The following is a 20,390-nucleotide window of genomic DNA, read 5'->3' on the forward strand; positions in this document are numbered from 1 at the left end:
TATACTTTAAGTGTAAGAATAGTAAACTTTGAGTACACAACTAGTTTACATTTAGGTTTTATTTTGTACTACAACTATACTAAAAGTAAACTTACAGGTATACTGTTAGTTTACTAGTTATATACTTCTAGTCTAGTTTTTAGTTTATGAAAGTACACTGTTAAGTATACTTTAAGTGTAAGAATAGTAAACTTTGAGTACACAACTAGTTTACATTTAGGTTTTATTTTGTACTACAACTATACTAAAAGTAAACTTACAGGTATACTGTTAGTTTACTAGTTATATACTTCTAGTCTAGTTTTTAGTTTATGAAAGTACACTGTTAAGTATACTTTAAGTGTAAGAATAGTAAACTTTGAGTACACAACTAGTTTACATTTAGGTTTTATTTTGTACTGTTAATATACTAAAAGTAAGCTTATTTGTATACTGCTAGTTTACTAAGAGTATTCTTAAAAGTGTACTTTCATACACTTAAAAGTGGGATATAAGTATATAACTAGTAAACTAACAGTATACAAATAAGCTTACTTTTGAACTTAACATAATAATTATAGTTTACTACTTATATGTTTTAAGTATACAATAATTTCAATTTAGTTTCAATTTTTTACACTTTAAATATACCTTTAACTGTACTTTAAGTAGACTTACCAGTGGATTACATACATAAAAATAAACAAGACATACTCATGATTAAGAACATATTTCTTTATATATCAAAATGTAACAAATAAATATAACAAATAACAATGGATGCCAAATTAAGAACATAATTCAAATTAACACCAGTTTAGGACAAGACAGAAGGAACCACAGAGGCAGAGGAACCACAAATCCAACCAAAAAAATTTTCACATGGTCTTCTTTGCAGTGACTTGACTTGTATAGCTTTCGTTGTTGCATTTTTTTCTTATAATGCGTCTCACATCTTGGACGCTGATGTCAGGAAACTTTGACAGGGCATGGCCTGGGACACACAGAAACAAAACAAAAAAACCTCATTACTTTCTATCACACCATGATCAACATCCAGAGTTAACATAATAAAACAGTCAAAGCAGTATGTCTCTACAATGTGAAATTCAGTTTTATCAGGCAAGTATGAGGACTAATGCAATTGGCAAAATTACTACGTTTACCTACAAATAATTGAAAATGTCCTTTAAAGGTCTTCCTTCACATAAATTAAAGTTCATTTTTAGGTTCTTTTGTTTGCAGCAATGTTTTTTGCCACATTCACAAATATAAACTGATGATCCCAGATTACAGTTACATACAGAGAGATTTAACTCAACATTGAATCATTGTTTGGAACTTTCCATTTTTGTTCCATGTGCGAGGTGACAGTAACTAAATCATGGTCACTTCCAAAATGAAACATTCCAGTCATTTTGTTAAAAACTATACAAACATAATGTGTAGAAATTTATTTTAGAATAAAATGTAATTTTATTTAAATGCAGTTACCTATTATAGCATCAAGTTTTGTGTTATCAAGTTGTGGCTTTGATTCCATGTCCTTGTGTGCCCCTGATTGTCTCCCTGTCAAACTAGAATGAGACAGTGTTTCCCTGCCATAGACAAGCACAGCAAGGTCACCGATGTAGACTGACGGATTCGTAGTACGCAGAGAGTTAAGCTGTCGTCTAGGGACTTTGACATCAGAGCCTGGCAAAAGAAAGACCTGCAGAACAATTGAGTGATCAGTTAGTTTGCAATTGGTCATACATAGTTGTTACACACCAAAGTAATGATAAAATAACAACATATTCTCTGAGAAATCTATGCAGTATGTAAACCCAGCTGCCACTTTATTAGATACACCTCCTTGTATCTCATTGTCCATTTTATCAGCAGTAGTGACCATATAGGAGTACTTTGTAGTTCTCCAATTACAGACTGTAGTTCATCTGTTTCTCTGTATACTGTTAGACCCTTTCACCCCTCATGGTTCTTCAGTGGTCAGGACCCCCACTGCACCACCACAAAGCAATAGGGGGTGCAAAATGCTACTGTGCCATGCAGGGGACAACCTGATGAAGACACTACACTCTGGGTACATACCATATCATCAGACACTGCTTGGGTAGAAACACATCCAGAAACTGCTGAGTTTACAGATGTTGTGGGTGTTGAGCAGATGGATGCAGGAGTTGAGGGTTGAACTGCAAGTTTTTCAGTTATGTCTTTTAAATTTGCAACTACCACAGGAAGCTCTGTTAAGAGAATGAACATATAAATCATTATAAAGGTGAAAGTTCAAGTCTCATGACTGCATGTTGAGGCAATTTCCAAACATCAGGACAGTCACTTTAAAAGAAGAAATAAACATTCAAAAGATAAGGCGAGTGAGAACAGATGGATTTTTTAGATTCTCGTGAAACTTAGGGGGACCTCTATGAACCCTGAAGTTAATGTATTGAAGTTAAGTGTTGATGGACAGAAGGACCAACCGAAACTGCCATTCTTACGCTCTGCCTTCCAGCGAGGCTTATATATTTTTCATGTTTCTGTACTGCAGTTTATGAGTCCACATCGTTTCAGTGTGATCTGGTAAGGGTTGCGACATTCATTTATGTTGATTTATTTTGCTACATTGTGATGTTGCATACAAATGGGGTACTGATTTAATTTAATTATTTCAAATAAAAAATATCACCTCTCAAGGCATCTAGTATCTCTTTAGCGTTGCCTTCTTTCAGCCTCTTGTTCTCCCTTTTAAGCTCCTTTATTTTCTGCTGCGCCTTACTCCAGTTCCTAGGCGTTAAGTCCTCATCTGATGAGTCCTCTTTTTCGGTAGATAACTACACCAAAAGAAAATCATCATCATTTTCATTAGCATATAATTATAAAGTCATTAGGGAGTGTTGTGTTTAGAATGAGCCTTTATATATATATATATATATATAGTGATGGGATGCAATGTTGTATTGTATGCATAAGATCTGTTCTACAGACATTCAGCTCTCTGGCTTTAAATGGGTTCGGAACCAATATTAGGAGCGGCTCATTTTCCAACAGTGTAGCACCACTATGTTTCTACAGTAGCCCAGAACGGACAAACCACACACTGGCTGTAAAGAGTGCCTTTCGTGCTTTTATGTTGAAGTGGAAGCTGGAATTTGTCGCGCTATAGCACCGGCTGGAAGATGTGGCAAATACAGAATCCTTCTCAGAATTTCAGACTGTAGTGCATATTTATAGGTACGAGTTCACATAAAATTGCTGGTGGCATATCTTGATAGCTTAAATCTCCTTATCCCCAAATCTCTGAATTTTCCTCTTCCACCTTAAAGAAGCTTATTAGGAAGCTTATTTTCTTATCAGGAAATTAAAAGAAAGTACCAGCATTAAAAGAATAATTAGGATGTTTGCTGGTGTAAGCCAGTTTATCAGTGAGGTAGCAGTGATTATTAAACTAAGTCTAACCTAAATTAACATTAAAAACACAATTAAATGTGTAAAACACTGAGTTACTACGGTGTACTATGATATGAGCATGCTCAGTAGGATACATTGTTAGAAGACAGGTGATGGAGGTTACAACATAAAAGAAGGATTATACTTTTTATTTAGTACAAGAAAAATCAAGAAAGGGTGAATGCTTGCCACCAAAACAAGCGAAAACATGTAAAAGTGAAATGAAATCAGGACAGGTGATTGGAAAGGGAGGGGTGGGTAAGTGGGGTTTTGCTATGGGTCACACACTGCTCCTTTAAACACATAACTTAAACTCCAAACTGTGTAAATAATTTACCTCTAAATATGCTTGCTTTGCCATCAACTCCTTCTTCAGTTTTTCAATTATTTGATCTGATGCCTCTTTTGAAGTGCTGGGTGCCTTTTTGCTCTTTTGCTGTAAAAAAAAAACATTTAAAGTTTTTCAATAGCATGGGTGTATTATTAGAATCAGCTATACTACAGATAGGTCTGATTTCTACAGTTTACCAAAATAATCAGTTTGCAATCAGGGAACTTTGTCTTTACGTAACTATCTTTAGTCACTTTGGTCTCCCAAAAAATAATATGCAGTGTATGTTCCTATTCACCAGGCTTTCAGACACTCAGCGAAAGACAATCACATACCATTTACCCAAATTGGCCCTGATAGTGAGACAAAGATATTGTTAAATGATCAGTACAGGATTTACAAAAACAATAACATTTTTACTAAACATCAGCTTAGGGAAGTACCTAAGTGAAAATGTTTGGGCAAAACAAAAAATAAAAATAAGGAAACCACCAAGTACTCAAACAGCCATGCCAGCAATGACACTCATCAGTGAAGGTTTAAAAGGTTTTGATGATGCAAAATGTGTCTTTGTCTGAAATTGTGAAATATTTCCATACCACTGACATGATTGCTGGAGTTATGGTATAGGCAGATAATCACTTGATTTCTTTATTGAAAAACAGTCAAATTTTTAAGATGTTTGACAGTGATTACAATTTAATGATGAACAGTTCTGTCCCACTCTTAATGGAAAAAAGTGAAACAATTTGAAGTAATATGAATTAGTGCAAATTTTAAACATTGAGGCAATGTGGACTGCTTTTCTAAGTGGGCTACATTCATGTCTGACAAAAATTCAGGATTTATTTCTTAAAAAACAATTCCATTTTGTGGCGAAGAGATTAAGTGTAGTCACAAAAATGTGTGGAAAGATAATTTGCTTTTCAGTTTTGGTTTTTCACACATAAATAAACAGTATGGATTGTCAGTCATTGATGTCACCCCACCACATCGCTATGGTGCGAACTGCAGACTGAGGGACGGAAGTGATTTTCCACATCTATGGTTCAAAAAAAAAATGTAAAATGTGCTTATTTTTTGTCAATGTGACTTTTCATCACATTGAAAATTGTCCTCCGCATTTAAGCGGCACCAGCGAGAATACAGGAGGGAGGAACTTTCTCTCGTTGCGTTTCAAAAGAGAAAACAGATGTCACTCAGTTTTCAATGGAAACAAATTCCAACGTTCATTTACAGTGATGTCTACCGTTCATGACACAATGTGCACTAATTCACGTTCAAGTTATTAAAAAATGTGTTGCGTTCAGTTCAACATTCACGAAAAAATGAATGATTCAATGAACGCGTTCTTTTGAACTCGTTCACGCACAACACTGTGAATAGTGAATTTACTCGAGTTTCTCTTTTAACAACTTCCGCCCTGTCCTGCCTCTCTTCTTCGCGCAACTCATTTGGGACGTAGATTTGACTTATTACTGCCTCTTTGTTATTACCTTTTGGGAAGAAAAAATATCGAGATATATATCGTATATCGCCATTCAGCTAAAAAATATCGAGATATTATTTTTGCTCCATATCGCCCAGCCTTAATGCCATCTTTTCCCTTATGTCTATCCAACAACATTTAAATCCAGACAGAGGCAGTAAGTGAAGAACACAGTGGAGGAGATGGAGGTGAGGAGTCTGTGCTGCACTAGTTTAGAGGATATCAGGAGAGAAAGATACAATCAGAACATCACAGTAGATGTTAGACGTGATGTTGGTGTGATGAAGAGAGATTTGAACTGAACTGAAAAATGAGCTGCTATTGAGCAGCAGATATAAGGACCTCCAAGAAAACAAACCACAACATACAGAAGTGTTGAGCTACAACTTGTGTGTTGGCGGTTGGTGGACCTCGAATCCGAGGAGCTCCACAACGTCTGTGGTTTGGTTTTCTTTTACTGTCCTGTGGATTAACCAGCAACACAAACTCAACTCCGCCCCTTTCGTCATTAACGTTACGGTTTTAAATCTATCACCAGTGTTCACCCACAGATCAACAGTTCACTGTTCAATACTCACTTTTATCGCATGAGGGTGAAGTCAGCTTTTTATTCCTGTTGTTCCTTTCCACCTTAAATATTGTGGCAGTTAGCCAAAATTTTGGCTTCTGCTGCACTATTTAAGGTGGAACAGGAAAACTGGTGTATGAGCTGCTTCACCCTCGTGTGGTCGGTAGGAGTGAGTATTGTATAGTGAACAGTTGATTTGTGGGTGATGTGACAGGTCACTGTTCATTGTGGTATCTTGGTTAAATTGATTTAAATTTAAATAAATGACCTAAACTCCCCTAAAGGGCAGTCATGGTGTAGTGGTAAGGAACCCTGCTCCCTGGGTTTGTGGGTTTGATTCCCAGCTAGGCCATGACTGAAGTGCCCTTGAGCAAGGCACTTAACCCCTACTGCTCCCTGGGTGCCAGGGCTAAGGCTGCCCACCGCTTTGGGCACGTGTGTACTCACAGCCCCCCTAGTGTTCGTTCACTGGTGTGTATGTGTGTGTTTCACTGCACGGATGGGTTAAATCATGCATCACCAGACAGAAATGGTTTTGACGTTGTGTGCGCAATGCATTGTGGGCAACGTAGTGTCCGCATGAGAATAGTTAACATACTGGCTAGTTAATAACATACTGGCTTCCGCACGACGTTACCCGTGATGAATTGCAGCAGAGCGGGGTAGGCATAGCACATATAAGAACGTATAGTGATTTCTAGCTTGTAGTTGTCATGTCTGGCTCCGCCCCCTTCTAGTCTCATTGTTTTTATGTTTTCCTTGTTCTTGTCACGCCACTCTGTTTCAGCTGTTCCGTGTTAGCTCGTCTTAGTTTTACAAGTGTGTGTGTGTATATTGCCTATGTCCAGACTATACCTTCGGGGATCATTGTCGTTTCTTTATTTCCTAGTTGGATGTGCACGGTATTCACGCCTTATCTGTGATTCGTGGTTTTGATTAGCTTCGTGTTTGTGTATGGTTAAAGTCTCTGTTCCATTTTCAGGTTCGTAGTGTTTTAGGTTTTCAGTTCATGTTCACTACAGTTCATCAGTTCACTACTGATGTAGCTCCTCGTTTAGGAACTAAATCATTCACAGTGTGAGCACTGCTGCTCTCTCCGCTGTTGGCCATGTTTATTTTGCGCGCTGCACGCACAACCTGCGTCCTTGCGTCATAATGTCGCGATATAGCGAAATCCTATCGAATAAAGAAATGTACTGGTATTTTTGTGAACGATATTATATCGCCCACCCCTAGATGGCATTTAATTCTACTGTTCCTTAACTGTATGAATGTAATTACCTGTTTTACTGGTATTTCGTCTGCCTCTTCCACATCCCTCATCCACCTGCTGTTTGGCTTGGTCTTCCTCTTGAGTGACTGGTTCCAGATGTCCACACCCTTTATGAATTCCTCTCTCTTATGGCAAAGGTCACTGTAGTTGTCTGTGTGAAAAAGTTTTGTGTACACTGAGCAAAATAAAATGCCAAATGGGTCATCAAGCTATGTGTGATCTCTGCACTCTCCCTAACATACTCATTGGTGGCAACCTAACACACTACACTTCCCTGCAAACACAGTTATGATGTGACAACATTGTAACAATCTATTGCTTTAGTGCCCACAATGTTGAAATGTCATTTCTCAGAAAGTTGTCACAATGTTGTAACAACGTAGTGGTAATGCTGTCACTACGCTATCATAACCTTATAGAATTCTTCATACGTACCATATCTGCATGGAACTCTAAGTTGCCAGTAAGTAGTCATAATACCATAAGACATTGTGACAACCTTGTTCGGACAATATAAAAAAGCACCACCTTTTGACAATATTGTAGCAACGTTTGTTTCGTGCACTGGTCAATTTTGAGATTTAGGATTATTTTTGCTTCAATAACATGGACTCTTTCAGACTATGTGAAAGAAAACGTTGAAAGCACACATTTAAGTGTTTATTTTACTACACTTTATCTACTTTGTCTTTTCTCATACACTGAGTCAGAAATCTCTACTTCAGTAGCACTTAGAACATAACTTTCCAGTTTTATTCTTATTTTTACTGTGAAGGTTTTTAAAGAGAGCTTTGCTCAGGGTGAAACTCTTAAGCTAGCATACCACACCCAGCACTATGTGACTACACTACATTAGCGACCTCCACATAGAAAACTGGTTAGTAAATATGAATTTGCTGTCCTTACAAATAATAAAACGTCAACTGGCCAAAAGCAACGTACAATGTTGGATATGTAACGTCTGATAATGTTTAACTTTGAGGACGAGCGTTTTTAAAATCTGTTTCTCACTGTTGACCGGAACACCGGAGTTTTCAAACCTTACGGCGCCAAAAGTCTCTGTAAAAGTCTCTGTCGACGTAGCCCAATTCAAATACAGAACTTAGAAAGTTACTTACCACTGAGCATTAACACCTTTGCAGGAAAAAAGGCTGAACCATCTTTCTTTTTTCTGCCTTTGTTCCACTTTACATTTATCCATCCATCTTCATCATCGAGTCTGGGGCACTGTGTGATCATTTCTGAAGATGTACATTGCTGGTCTTCAGTACTCATCCAATCAGTTTTCCCAACTTCCACGGTCTTGTCCTTAAAGTAATATATGGCAAATGCCATTGTGACACAATACTGTTATACTGCGGTCGTCTGTTTTATATTGTTCGTATATGCTAACGGCAGAAGATGCTCAACGGTCTAATCAGCGCGCGAACAGATCAAATGGCCTGCTCTCGCGAGATATGCGTGACTGCGACGAAAAGAATTGCGGGAAGCAGGAGATTCTCCGAACACATATCTCTGCGTGTTCTCTAGCTTCTGTGCAACAAGCGACAAAATGGCGAAACGTTCAGGACCTTACAAACGATACTTGGAGAACGACACAGAAAGAATCCCAAGGCGAACCAAGTTCAGATGGAATGCAAAAGTAAGTAACGTTTATTATAAGACATTAAAATACTACACACATGCCTTTAGACAGACGTAATGAATTAAAATGTGTTATTTATGACATGCATAAGTTTATGATTTAATCAATAATATTAACCTTGGAGAAAGAAATTACTATCTTTTTTCCCCTAACTTTTAAACATTCTATCTTTCCTTGTCTACAAGTAGAACTACAATAAAAATGGTCCAAGAAATACTGGAGGTGACAGTAGTAACACTTCCAACAGTGAAGATGAAAAAATTGGAAATGAGCACTTTGAGAAGAGAGGTATTAACATTCAAGAGGTATTAACACTATTATTCCCTACAGTGTTATTATAATATCGATACTAAGGTGTTCAGTCAGACATACTGTGATAGTTAATTTTGTCCATATTGCCCATGGAGAGCATCTCTTTTTACAGCAGTAATAATGTTATTCATACTGTACTACATGATTTGTTTTCATGACTTCCACTTTATATGTCTTTGAGTTGTCAAATAAACTTTTACCTTACTTCTGTTTGTCCTTCTCATAAACAGTATCTGTCACCCATTAGTGATTAACAAACACGGCCCAGTTCTAGTATCGATTATTTGTGGTACAATAAAGGTCTGGTGTTTTTTTATGTTTACTTTTAATGTTTTTCCCTTGTTAGCCTTTAGACATTGAGTATGACGGAGTAAACCCAGAAGATGATATGAGTACTGTATCCAGCAGTGAAGTGGACAATGAAAACTCCTCCACAACTAGCCTTATGGGTACTGACATTCAAGAGGTACATACACAAGTTTTGTCTACTGGCATTGTTATTTCTTTTCATCCAACTCATTGCTCCAACAACAAATCTTAAAATATGCTGGGCTAACTCCACACAAGATATTACTTGTAGTTAGTGGATTGCTGTGATAGTTGGTGAGAGCATTTATCCCCCTTACAGAAAGATTCCACTTTATTATGGCCAAATGACAAACTCCATTTATGAAGGCAGCAGAGGGCCTTCATAAATTCAATGATATTTTGCCATTAATTCAGTTGTTTATTCTTTTTCCCTTGTTAATCTTTAGAACAACATTGAAGATGACATGAGCAATGCATCCAGCAGTGAAGATGATGATGGTGAAGTGGACAATGAAAACTCCTCCACAAGTAGCCTGTTTGGTGCTGACATTCAAGAGGTACATAAATAATTATACATCACACAGTTTTATACCTTTTAGACATTTATATTGATATTCTTTAACCTGTAGTATGGGGAAGACCTGTCAGATTCTGAAGGAAGCATGCTTCATGCTACCAGGAGTGAAGCTGGAAATGATGGGGACAGTGAAGATTTGATGGAGGACAATATTGGTGGAGGAAGCACCTCAGAATTTTCAGTGGTATGTAGTAAATGGTTGAATGACAAAGTGCTAGTAATTAAGTTTAATAACTCACGTAAAGAAGATCATTTTGTAAAATGAGTGTAATGTAGACAATATAAAATAGCTATGACTGACTGTAGCAGCTGTTTTTTGGAGTTTTTGTCCTGACATGATGCTTTATTTTTAAGTTGTGTGAGGTGGAGTTGAGGCAGGTAGTAGTGCAAGGCATTCTGAATATCAGACTATTTCAAAATAGAGACAAAATAAAACTTGCTTAAGGTGTTACAGAGTCATGAGTTAAATTGTTCCATATCTATACAGCAATGTGGCATCACTCCTGCACTGTGTGGGCTTGTAGATAATTGCTTGTGTAGATCAGAATCGAACAGAATTGAATTTTGGTAGTGTTTTGGGTTTGGTCGCAATTTGAGTCTACATAATTGTGAAATATCAATTAATTGTTTTATCACTGCAGTGTTTCTGTTTATTCACTTTCATTGCACAGTCTCAAAGTAACACTTTTAGCATATGAACATAATGGACAATAAAAGACAGCAATATGGATTATGCCAAAATAGCAGCCTTATGCCACCATTCAGCAGAGGTGATAGCAAAATAATTGTAATTACACAATAAAAAGTAAACGTGACTTATTATTTATATTTGCATGATCCACTTTTCACAAATAAACTACGAAGGATATTTTAGGACTCATAGTATGCCTGAGTAATTATATAAACGAAGACTCTACTAAAGTTGAGCATACAGGTACACATACAGGTCGCTACTCTTTCTATTGGGTTTGTAGCTTTTTATAATATGATGAAATTATCATTAATTTTGTGATAGCCTAAGGTAAGCATTTCTAGAAAATTACATTTGATAAAATAGAAGAAAACATGCTGGACTAATATTCCTGCTTTGTTCTGTAGCTGCTCACATTTTTACATCTTTTGTCTCCCTTTCTTTCTCTTTAGGGCAACGAAGATAGAGCTGATGCTGGTGACAAGCCCTTGTATCCTGGGGCACCTCTTTCTAAAGGAGAAAGTATATTGATGCTGATGTCCTATTTGTTGCGGCATAATTTAACCGGTGAAGCGTTTACTCACTTATTGGAAATGTTTAACATAATGTTTCCAGGTCTTATCCCATCTTCACATTACCTTTTCCACAAAGAATTTGGAAGTTCATCCAATTTTGAAGTTCACTTTTACTGTGAAAGCTGTTCAAAATACCTTGGCATTAGAGCAGAGTGTCCCTTTCAGTGTGACTCTTGCAACACGGTATTTGACGCCAGTGCAAATCTAAAGAATGGCTTCTATTTTCTTGTGTTGCCCCTGTATGCACAAATTCAGCAACTTCTGCAAGAACACATGGTCAGTCTTAATGAAAAAACTAGAACCTCTGGGGTTCTCTCTGACATACAGTCTGGCAAAGAGTATCAAAAGTTACATGACAGTGGAGTTCTTGGAAAAGATGACTTGTCACTAATTTGGAATTTTGATGGCGCACCAGTGTTCAAAAGTTCTAAATGCAGCATTTGGCCTATTCAGTGTCAGGTAATTGAACTGAAACCAGAAGTGAGAAAAAAGCACATTTTGATGTCAGCGTTATGGTTTGGACCAAGTAAACCGTCCATGTTAACATTACTAACACCCTTTGTTAAAGAAGCCTCTTTATTAGAGACTGCAGGTATCGAGTGGCAAGACATACAGGGGAACTCTCATGTTTCTAGAGTGTTTGTGCTGGTTTGTAGCTCTGATTCGATGGCTCGTCCATTGCTTCGTAACACAAAGCAGTTCAATGGTTTTTATGGATGTGATTTTTGTTATCATAAAGGTGGTAAATCCTATCCATATGATCGACCTGAACCCCCGCTTCGAAATGAGAGAGATCATTTTAGTCATGCGATGTCAGCTTCAGATAATGAGCCAGTGTTTGGCGTCAAAGGGCCATCTCCGTTAATGAAGCTTTGCCACTTCCAAATGATAAATGGTTTTATTCCTGAATATCAACACAATGTGTGTCTTGGAGTCACTCGGCAACTGTCCACACTGTGGTTTGATACAGCAAACAGTGAAGCTGCCTGGTACATTGGCAAACAGATCGAAGAGGTTAATTTGCGACTTATAAAAATAAAACCTCCTGTTGAGATAACCAGGACACCAAGGTCAATGAGTGAACGGAAGTTCTGGAAAGCTTCAGAATGGCGAGCATTTCTTCTTTTCTATGCTCTGCCTGTCTTGAAAGGTATACTCCCTGCCAGATTTTGGAATCATTTGTTCCTTTTGGTGTTTGGTATATATACATTGCTTCAGGATAAGATCAAAACTAGAAGCATCTTGATGTCAGAACTGGCTCTTAAAAAATTTGTCATTGAATTTCAAAGATTGTACGGGAAACATCACATGACTTTCAACATACACTTACTCACACATGTTACTCAAAGTGTAAAAAACTGGGGGCCATTATGGGCTACGTCAACATTCGTGTTTGAATCCAATATGGGCACTCTACTTAAGTATTGTCATGGAACACAGTATATCCCTTCACAAATAGCTAGAAAATTTCTGCTGTGGAGAGAATTGCCAGAAAAGACCAAGCATACTATCACAAATGCAAAGGTTCGGTCATTTGTGGAAGAACTTCACTTTAATAAGCGAAAAACTGAAAAATGTGAAATATTAAATGAAAGTGTCAAGGGTTTTGGACATCCCCCATTGCAAGAAAACATCACAGCTTCGTATAGGCTTGCCATCACCAAGTTATGTGGAAATCTAAGTAATTGCTTCTGGTCTTTCAGCCGTTTTTTGGTTGATGGAGTTTTGTATCACAGTCAAAAATATGAGAGGCTAAAGAAAAGGTATAACAGTGTTGTATACTTGAAAGATGGTACATTGTGTTTAATTAATGACTTAGTTGTTTTTAAACAACACTGTGCACATCAAAGCCCTGCAAATTGTGCATGTACCAAACATTGCTGTGTATTAGTTGAGGTACTTGCTACATCTAGCAGGCCATTGTGTAAAGATTCACAAATAAATGTACAGTGTACTTTTACACATGAGGTGAGGAAGACTGGAAATGTCAGTGCTATATGGCCAGACATGATAGCAATGAAATGTGTTGTTGTTGAAACAGTTGACAAATTGTACGTTACACCTTTGCCAAATCGCCATGAACGGGACTAAAAGAGCAGTCATGAGTTTAATCAAAAATTGAGTGTTGTAGCCACTGTATTACTTTAAGATACTTACTGCTGTTTGGCTTAATGTTTTGTGATGAGCTTACAAAAATATGTTTTATATATGTGTGTGCATGTGTATAATGTTATGTATTATAATATGAATCAAGCTTGTTAAAATCCTCTCAAACCTTGGAAAACTACTGTCAATAGAATTAGCCAATTGTTTATCTGTTTCTGTACTGTTTAATAACTCTGTGTACATAAAGATCTGATTCACTTCCGCCCATGTACTATTTACTCTAAGCTATTCCACCCCAAACTACAAGTCAAGTATACTTCTGTATAAGGCAAGAATACTTAATTATACTTTTCTTAAGTATATATTGATCAAAGGTTTAAGTACAAGTAAAGGCCACATATACTTAAACTATTCTGTATACTTGTCAGTATAAGCCAAGTATACTTCACTATACTATTCTAAGACTAACTATGAATGTACTTAGTTTTAGACTTCTGTTTATACTTTTCAGTATAAGCCAAGTATACTTCACTATACTATTCTAAGACTATGAATGTACTTAGTTTTAGACTTCTGTTTATACTTTTCAGTATAAGCCAAGTATACTTCAGTATACTATTCTAAGACTAACTATGAATGTACTTAGTTTTAGACTTCTGTTTATACTTTTCAGGATAAGCCAAGTATACTTCAGTATACTATTCTAAGACTAACTATGAATGTACTTAGTTTTAGACTTCTGTTTATACTTTTCAGTATAAGCCAAGTATACTTCAGTATACTTTTCTTAAGTATCTAAAATATAGTTTATAAAAAGTAAACTTCAAGTATACTTCCTCAGTTTTAGTACAAAATAAGTATACTCATAGTACACTTGAATAAACTTCTTTTTGGTAAGGGTATATAATCATAATAATATATATCTTCACATTTATAATACTGTATTGAGTTTTTAAAATTATTTTTAACTGAACATTTACTAATTCCAGGTCTAATCCGAGTGGTGTGAAACGCATGAAGTATAAGAATATAGTATAAAGTGGTTTACATAACTATCTTATTCTTAATATATAGTCTTAAAATATATTTACAGGAAAAATGAAATAATTGAAACATAGGGGTGTGATGAGATGTAACTCAGCGAGATTTCTCGTCACGTTAAAAATAATGCCGTACACCGCGACTAATACGAGCAGGATACAGAGACATTTACACCACAGCTCAGTACTCAAATCAACGTATCTCACTTGAACAGAGGTAGCAGGGACAGCGAAGGATATCGGGAGCAGTGTGGGGATGTTAATATTCTTAAAAATAAACATGGCAGTGTAGTTGCAGCAAACTCAGGGACATACTTGGTCAGGCTCTGTTTGCACTATTTGCACACAGTGAGTCCCCTCTTAACGACGGGTCTGGTTAACGACGGACCAAAATTACGACCGACTTTTATTTTATTTTGCGGAGGAGCAGTGGCAGCTCAGTGGAGTGTAGTGTACGAGAACATTGTTCGTTTTTTCTATACAGTATTTACGACGGACTTTTCAGTCTCTAACACATTAAGCGGGGACTCACTGTAATATTGTTTGTGCTTGAAAAAAGGAGAAATATTTTTACTTATTTTAACTTTCATGAAATTTTATTTTAATTTCAATTTGTAGAGGAAGAAGTTTATTAAAAGTTCGTGCTTACATCATGCATGTTAAGAGTTTTAATAAAACATTTCAAAATGCATGTGTAACTCCGTTAAATAAAAGTCTGTTGTCCAGTCATATAATTTGTCATTTTAGTTTTCTTAAAATCTCGTTCTCGTGAACCCAATATCGTGTCTCGTCTCGTCTCGTGAGCGGTGTGTATTGTCACACCCCTAATGAAACATAATGATGAATTTGACTAATGTATATTAACAACTTACAGGGTGGATGGAGGGGTGGTGGGTGGTGCATGTAAGGTTCCTCATCTGTGGGTATGTCCGCACTCTTCCTAGATGGTTGCAGTGTTGTGTAATACCACACATGCCATTATTATGTGGCACACCCTCTCAGGGGTTACTGAGCCCCTTCAGGCACTGGAACCTGGCCTCGAGGACTCCTAGGATCATTTAAATTCTTGCCCTGGTTTTGCTGGAGGACGTCGTAGTGTCCTATAATCGCACTAAGGATTGCAATGATTTTATTTTTACACTGCATGTGAACAACACCTAGCAAAGCTACTGCAGGCCTACCCTGTTCAGATTTGTACAGTGTGGAAACATGGACGGATCCTGGCTGTCTGGCTTCAACATTTGTGATATGGCAACCATTTGTTTTTGTTTTTTGCTACCATTAACCTGCTTTCTGGAATACAGCCTTGGGCATAGATTTAGCAGATTACCTACTTGTTTGAAGATGCGTGTTGGTTTGTCATATTAACTGGGGGTTAGTGGGGTGTCGTGGTGGTTGGCCGGGTAGTAAGACATAGATAGGTGTTTGATTTGTCGTGATTATCTTTATTGTGGGTTCTTATTTGTTATTTTTTAAATGATGATGATGATGATGATGATTATGATTATTATTATTATTATTATTATTTAAAAGGTGACCGGCCAATGATCAGCCCCAGTACTTTTGTGCTTTCATTGTGTCCGTCCCAGCCAGTTTTATATATTTTTTATTGGTAATTGGACGTCAGTATACACTACAATACACACTATACAACTTCATACATACTATTCCAACACCTTCATATACACCACAATACCACACACAGCTTAGCACACTAGACTCTACAGGAACAGGACAACAGTCTGTGTGCATGCAATAAATCCCCATAGCACATACAGCATTGATAACACAGACAGTAAGCAGTGAGAGGCGTGATTCATTGATAACACAGACAGTAAGCAGTGAGAGGCGTGATTCATTCAGAGAGGGAGGGGGGGAGCAGAGGCCTGGCACACAGTTTTTGTTTCAAAGTTCGTGGTGGAAGGTGAGAGCCATCTCTCACAGTCTCTGTGTGGGGGTGTGACGACGACCTTCTGGGAGAAATTAGTTTGGGCGCCAATGCAGATAATCATGAATGAAGAATTTAGCAAGGAGCTCATCCTTGAGTGTTTGAGCACACGAACTCCCCTTAAGTCAGCGGTCTCCCAACTGATCCAGCTTCACGTGTAGAGCATTGATTCCATCCATGACCAAATCCAGCTTTTTAACAGTCACAGTCTGAGCTCCAACAGCTCTACCCACCGCGTCAATCAAGTTGGGCTATTTTCACGGGCGTTCGATAAACTGACCCCACTCTTTTAATTTCCCGATACACCAGGGCAACGCCTAATCCAATCAGCAGAAACCCAGTGATCAAAGTTCCAAATAAGAGCACATCCTCAACATCTTCCAGGCAAGACACAAACTACGCCACATGCCCCCTGAGCCAAACACATATCCAGATGAGGACGGTCCATCCAGACATGGGTTCTCCCACACCATGACTGCATGTGGAAAAAATAATGCCAACTGTGTTGAGAGACCACCTGTTTAAATTGATTTTCTTTGCTCAAGTTCGAAGAACAGCGTCAGGAAACTAAGACGAGACAAAGAAGCTAAGCTAGCTGAAACAGAGGGAGTGCAGGAGCAGAGATAAAGTGCGACTGCCTCTCATGAAAGCCAGAAAAGAACATTGTACACACCATCATACACGCATTTGCCATATTTCATGTCATGCACCTGCAAGCACGCACAATCACCATCTCAGTTACTATATTTCCACATGATCTGCTGCCCTCTGGTTTTTATGTGTGTTTGTCAGATGTTTTTATCACATACAGAAATATAATTGCAATCATATTATGAGTAACATAAGCTTTTAAGTCAATATTTGCAGTGTTGACCCTTCTTCTTCAGGACCTCTGCAATTCTCCGTGGCATGCTTTCAATCAACTTCTGGACCAAATCCTGACTGATAGCAGTCCATTCTTGCACAATCAATGCTTGCATTTTGTCAGAATGTGTAGGTTTTTGTTTGTCCATCCGTCTCTTGATGATTGACCACAAGTTCTCAATGGGATTAAGATCTGGGGAGTTTCCAGGCCATGGACCCAAAATCTCCATGTTTTGTTCCCTGAGCCATTTAGTTATCACCTTTGCTTTATGGCAAGGTGCTCCATCATGCTGGAAAAGGCATTGTTGATCACCAAACTGCTCTTGGATGGTTGGGAGAAGTTGCTCTCGGAGGACATTCTAGTACCATTCTTTATTCATGGCTGTGTTTTTAGGCAAGACTGTGAGAGAGCCGATTCTCTTGGCTGAGAAGCAACCCCACACATGAATGGTTTCAGGATGCTTTACAGTTGGCATGAGACAAGACTGGTGGTAGCACTCACCTCATCTTCTCTGAACAAGCTGTTTTCCAGATATCCCAAACAATCGGAAAGGGGATTCATCAGAGAAAATGACTTTACCCCAGTCCTCAGCAGTCCACTCCCTGTACCTTTTGTAAAATATCAGTCTGTCCCTGATGTTTTTTCTGGAGAGAAGTGGCTTCTTTGCTGCCCTCCTTGAGACCAGGCCTTGCTCCAAGAGTCTCCGCCTCACAGTGCGTGCAGATGCACTCACACCTGCCTGCTGCCATTCCTGAGCAAGCTCTGCACTGCTGGTAGCCCGATCCCACAGCTGAAACACTTTTTTGAAAGCTTTTTTGGCAACAATGGAACCTCTCTCCTTGAAGTTCTTGATGATACGATAGATTGTTGACTGAGGTGCAATCTTTCTAGCTGTGATACTCTTCCCTGTTAGGCCATTTTTGTGCAGTGCAATGATGACTGCATGTGTTTTTTAGAGATAACCATGGTTAACAGAAGAGAAACAATGATGCCAAGCACCAGCCTCATTTTAAAGTGTCCAGTGGTGTCATTCTTACTTAATCATGACAGATTGATCTCCAGCCCTGTCCTCATCAACACCCACACCTGTGTTAATGGAACAATCACTGAAATGATGTTAGCTGGTCATTTTAAGGCAGGGCTGCAATGAAGTTGAAATGTGTTTTGGGGGATAAAATTCATTTTCTAGGCGAATATTGACTTTGCAATTAATTGCTGTTAAGCTCTTTATAACATTCTGGAGTATATGCAAATTGCCATTATAAAAACTGAAACAGTAGACTTAAAAATTTATATTTGTATAATTCTCAAAACTTTTGGCCATGACACTACACACCTTCATACACACCATACATACCATACACTACCATGTATACCATACACTACACTTTCATACACACCATACATACCATACACTACACACCTTCATACACACCACATATGTACCATACACTACACACCTTCATACACATTGCATTGCTACACAAGGAAGGGCATAAAAATGCAAACTAATGTGGGCACCAAACACCTAGCTTTGTGTAGCTCTGGTCAGATGAAACAAATATTCAACCCCCAGTTGTAACGCGGTGGGAGTCGGGGTTGGACACATTCGCGATAAAGAGCGAACTGCTACCTGAACGGAGCTAGTCTCCTCTAAGTGAACTGCGCCCACACGGAGAGTGCGCGACTTACGCGGCATACTGAACACACTTCACTGAAACACTAACGAATGAACACAACCGACTACAGTGACTATGAAAGGAAAATACGTTTATGTAAAAAGAATGCTGAAATAATACAAAGCACAGAGAAAACACAGCAGGGACTAAAGTAAATGCGAGATACAAAACCACAAAATAACAATCATTAACACCGAACCACTACGAACTATACACAAGGTAAAACCATCGGGAACTAGAACCAAATACACAGAAGCTAGACTAACAGATACGAACGCTAAGACCAGACTACACTAAGAAAGAACACAGAAAGCACTTTTAGGAATAACTAAAGTCTAAACATATAAAGGACAAGGAGGCAAGAATAACCAAGACCAATGCCGATACTTACAAGGCTTTAAACATAAACTAGAGCTAACAACCAGAGCAACATGAACTAAACCACCAGGTCACAAACACAATAACCCATGATGAGGACACAGAAAACTAGGAACTAAATACCAGACAATAATGAAACAAACAAGAAACAGCTGAGAAGACAAATAAAGGCAGGATTATACAAAGAAGTTGTGGTGGACAGGAGGGGGGTGGAGCCAAGTGTGACATCAGTCAGCTGTTGCTTTTCAACTTTTACTCAAGTCCATACCACCACATTAGCGATGTACATCAAGTCTGCAAAACCAACCTCCTGTGTTTTGGATCCTCTGCCTACATGCCTGGTTAAAGACTGTCTGCCCTCACTCTGTCCTCTCTTCACCAGGACTATTAACACTTCCCTCGCCTCTGGCATTGTTCCCCCCTCACTGAAATTGGCTGCCATCACCCCTATCCTTAAGAAACCTGGTTTGGCTCCCGAGGACCTCCGTAATTATCGTCCCATATCCAACCTCCCTTTTCTCAGTAAGCTGCTTGAGCATGTGGTTGCCACTCAATTAAACGACTATTTATCATCTAATAATCTATTTGAGCAGTTCCATTCTGGTTTCAGGAGTAACCACAGTACTGAAACTGCTTTAGTCCGAGTGATGAACGATCTTCTATTAGCAGCTGATTCTGGACTAGTTAACATCTTGATTCTACTCGACCTCACCGCAGCATTCGACACAGTTTGCCACTCTACATTGTTGAACAGGATGAAACTCTGGACTATCAGATACGGTGCTATCATGGTTTGAGTCGTACCTCTCTGACCGCCAGCAGTTTGTTTCCCTCAGTGGCTTTAGATCCACCTGCTCTGCTGTAACGTCTGGTGTACCTCAAGGCTTGGTCCTTGGCCCACTTCTTTTTATAATCTACCTTCTCCCCCTTGGTAATATCATTCAACAGCACGGCCTCCAGTTCCACTGCTATGCTGACGACACCCAAATGTATGTCTGCTCCAAGCCCTCTGATCTTCAACCTCCTGTATCCTTGCTCAGCTGTCTCCATAATGCTCTGCTGGACTGCCGGCCAGTAAAATCAAGAAGCTCCAGCATGTGCAGAATTCTGCTGCCAGGGTCCTGACACGGTCTAAAGCGTCTGAGCACATCACCCCAAAACTGATATCGCTTCATTGG

The 20,390-nt window shown here is 38.4% G+C and overlaps 3 protein-coding genes across 4 annotated transcripts in view; 2 read left to right on the forward strand and 1 right to left on the reverse strand.

The window, feature by feature from the left end:
• Positions 1 to 20,390, forward strand: part of LOC143485401 (putative G-protein coupled receptor 141) — a 58,136-nt gene that overhangs the window by 2,364 nt on the left and 35,382 nt on the right. The window lies entirely within an intron of this gene.
• LOC143485393 (BEN domain-containing protein 6-like) lies at positions 700 to 8,422 on the reverse strand. Its single transcript, XM_076984822.1, has 7 exons — positions 8,206 to 8,422; positions 7,096 to 7,238; positions 3,764 to 3,862; positions 2,666 to 2,810; positions 2,071 to 2,222; positions 1,474 to 1,690; positions 700 to 973 (listed from the first exon to the last, which is right to left on the reverse strand). The coding sequence occupies exons 1-7, from the start codon at positions 8,420 to 8,422 to the stop codon at positions 858 to 860; spliced, it is 1,089 nt and encodes a 362-aa protein (XP_076840937.1). The 3' UTR covers positions 700 to 857.
• On the forward strand, positions 8,596 to 13,564 carry LOC143485392 (uncharacterized). Of its 2 annotated transcripts, XM_076984819.1 has the most exons (6): positions 8,596 to 8,729; positions 8,921 to 9,037; positions 9,391 to 9,510; positions 9,800 to 9,910; positions 9,983 to 10,114; positions 11,074 to 13,564. In XM_076984819.1, the coding sequence occupies exons 1-6, from the start codon at positions 8,640 to 8,642 to the stop codon at positions 13,285 to 13,287; spliced, it is 2,784 nt and encodes a 927-aa protein (XP_076840934.1). In that variant the 5' UTR covers positions 8,596 to 8,639; the 3' UTR covers positions 13,288 to 13,564. The 2 variants fall into 2 exon arrangements, with proteins under 2 accessions (XP_076840934.1, XP_076840935.1); XM_076984820.1 differs by lacking the exon at positions 11,074 to 13,564 and having other exon boundaries at positions 9,983 to 10,195.

This window comes from Brachyhypopomus gauderio, unplaced genomic scaffold, assembly GCF_052324685.1.
Source record: "Brachyhypopomus gauderio isolate BG-103 unplaced genomic scaffold, BGAUD_0.2 sc34, whole genome shotgun sequence".
Taxonomy (NCBI): Eukaryota; Metazoa; Chordata; class Actinopteri; order Gymnotiformes; family Hypopomidae; genus Brachyhypopomus; species Brachyhypopomus gauderio.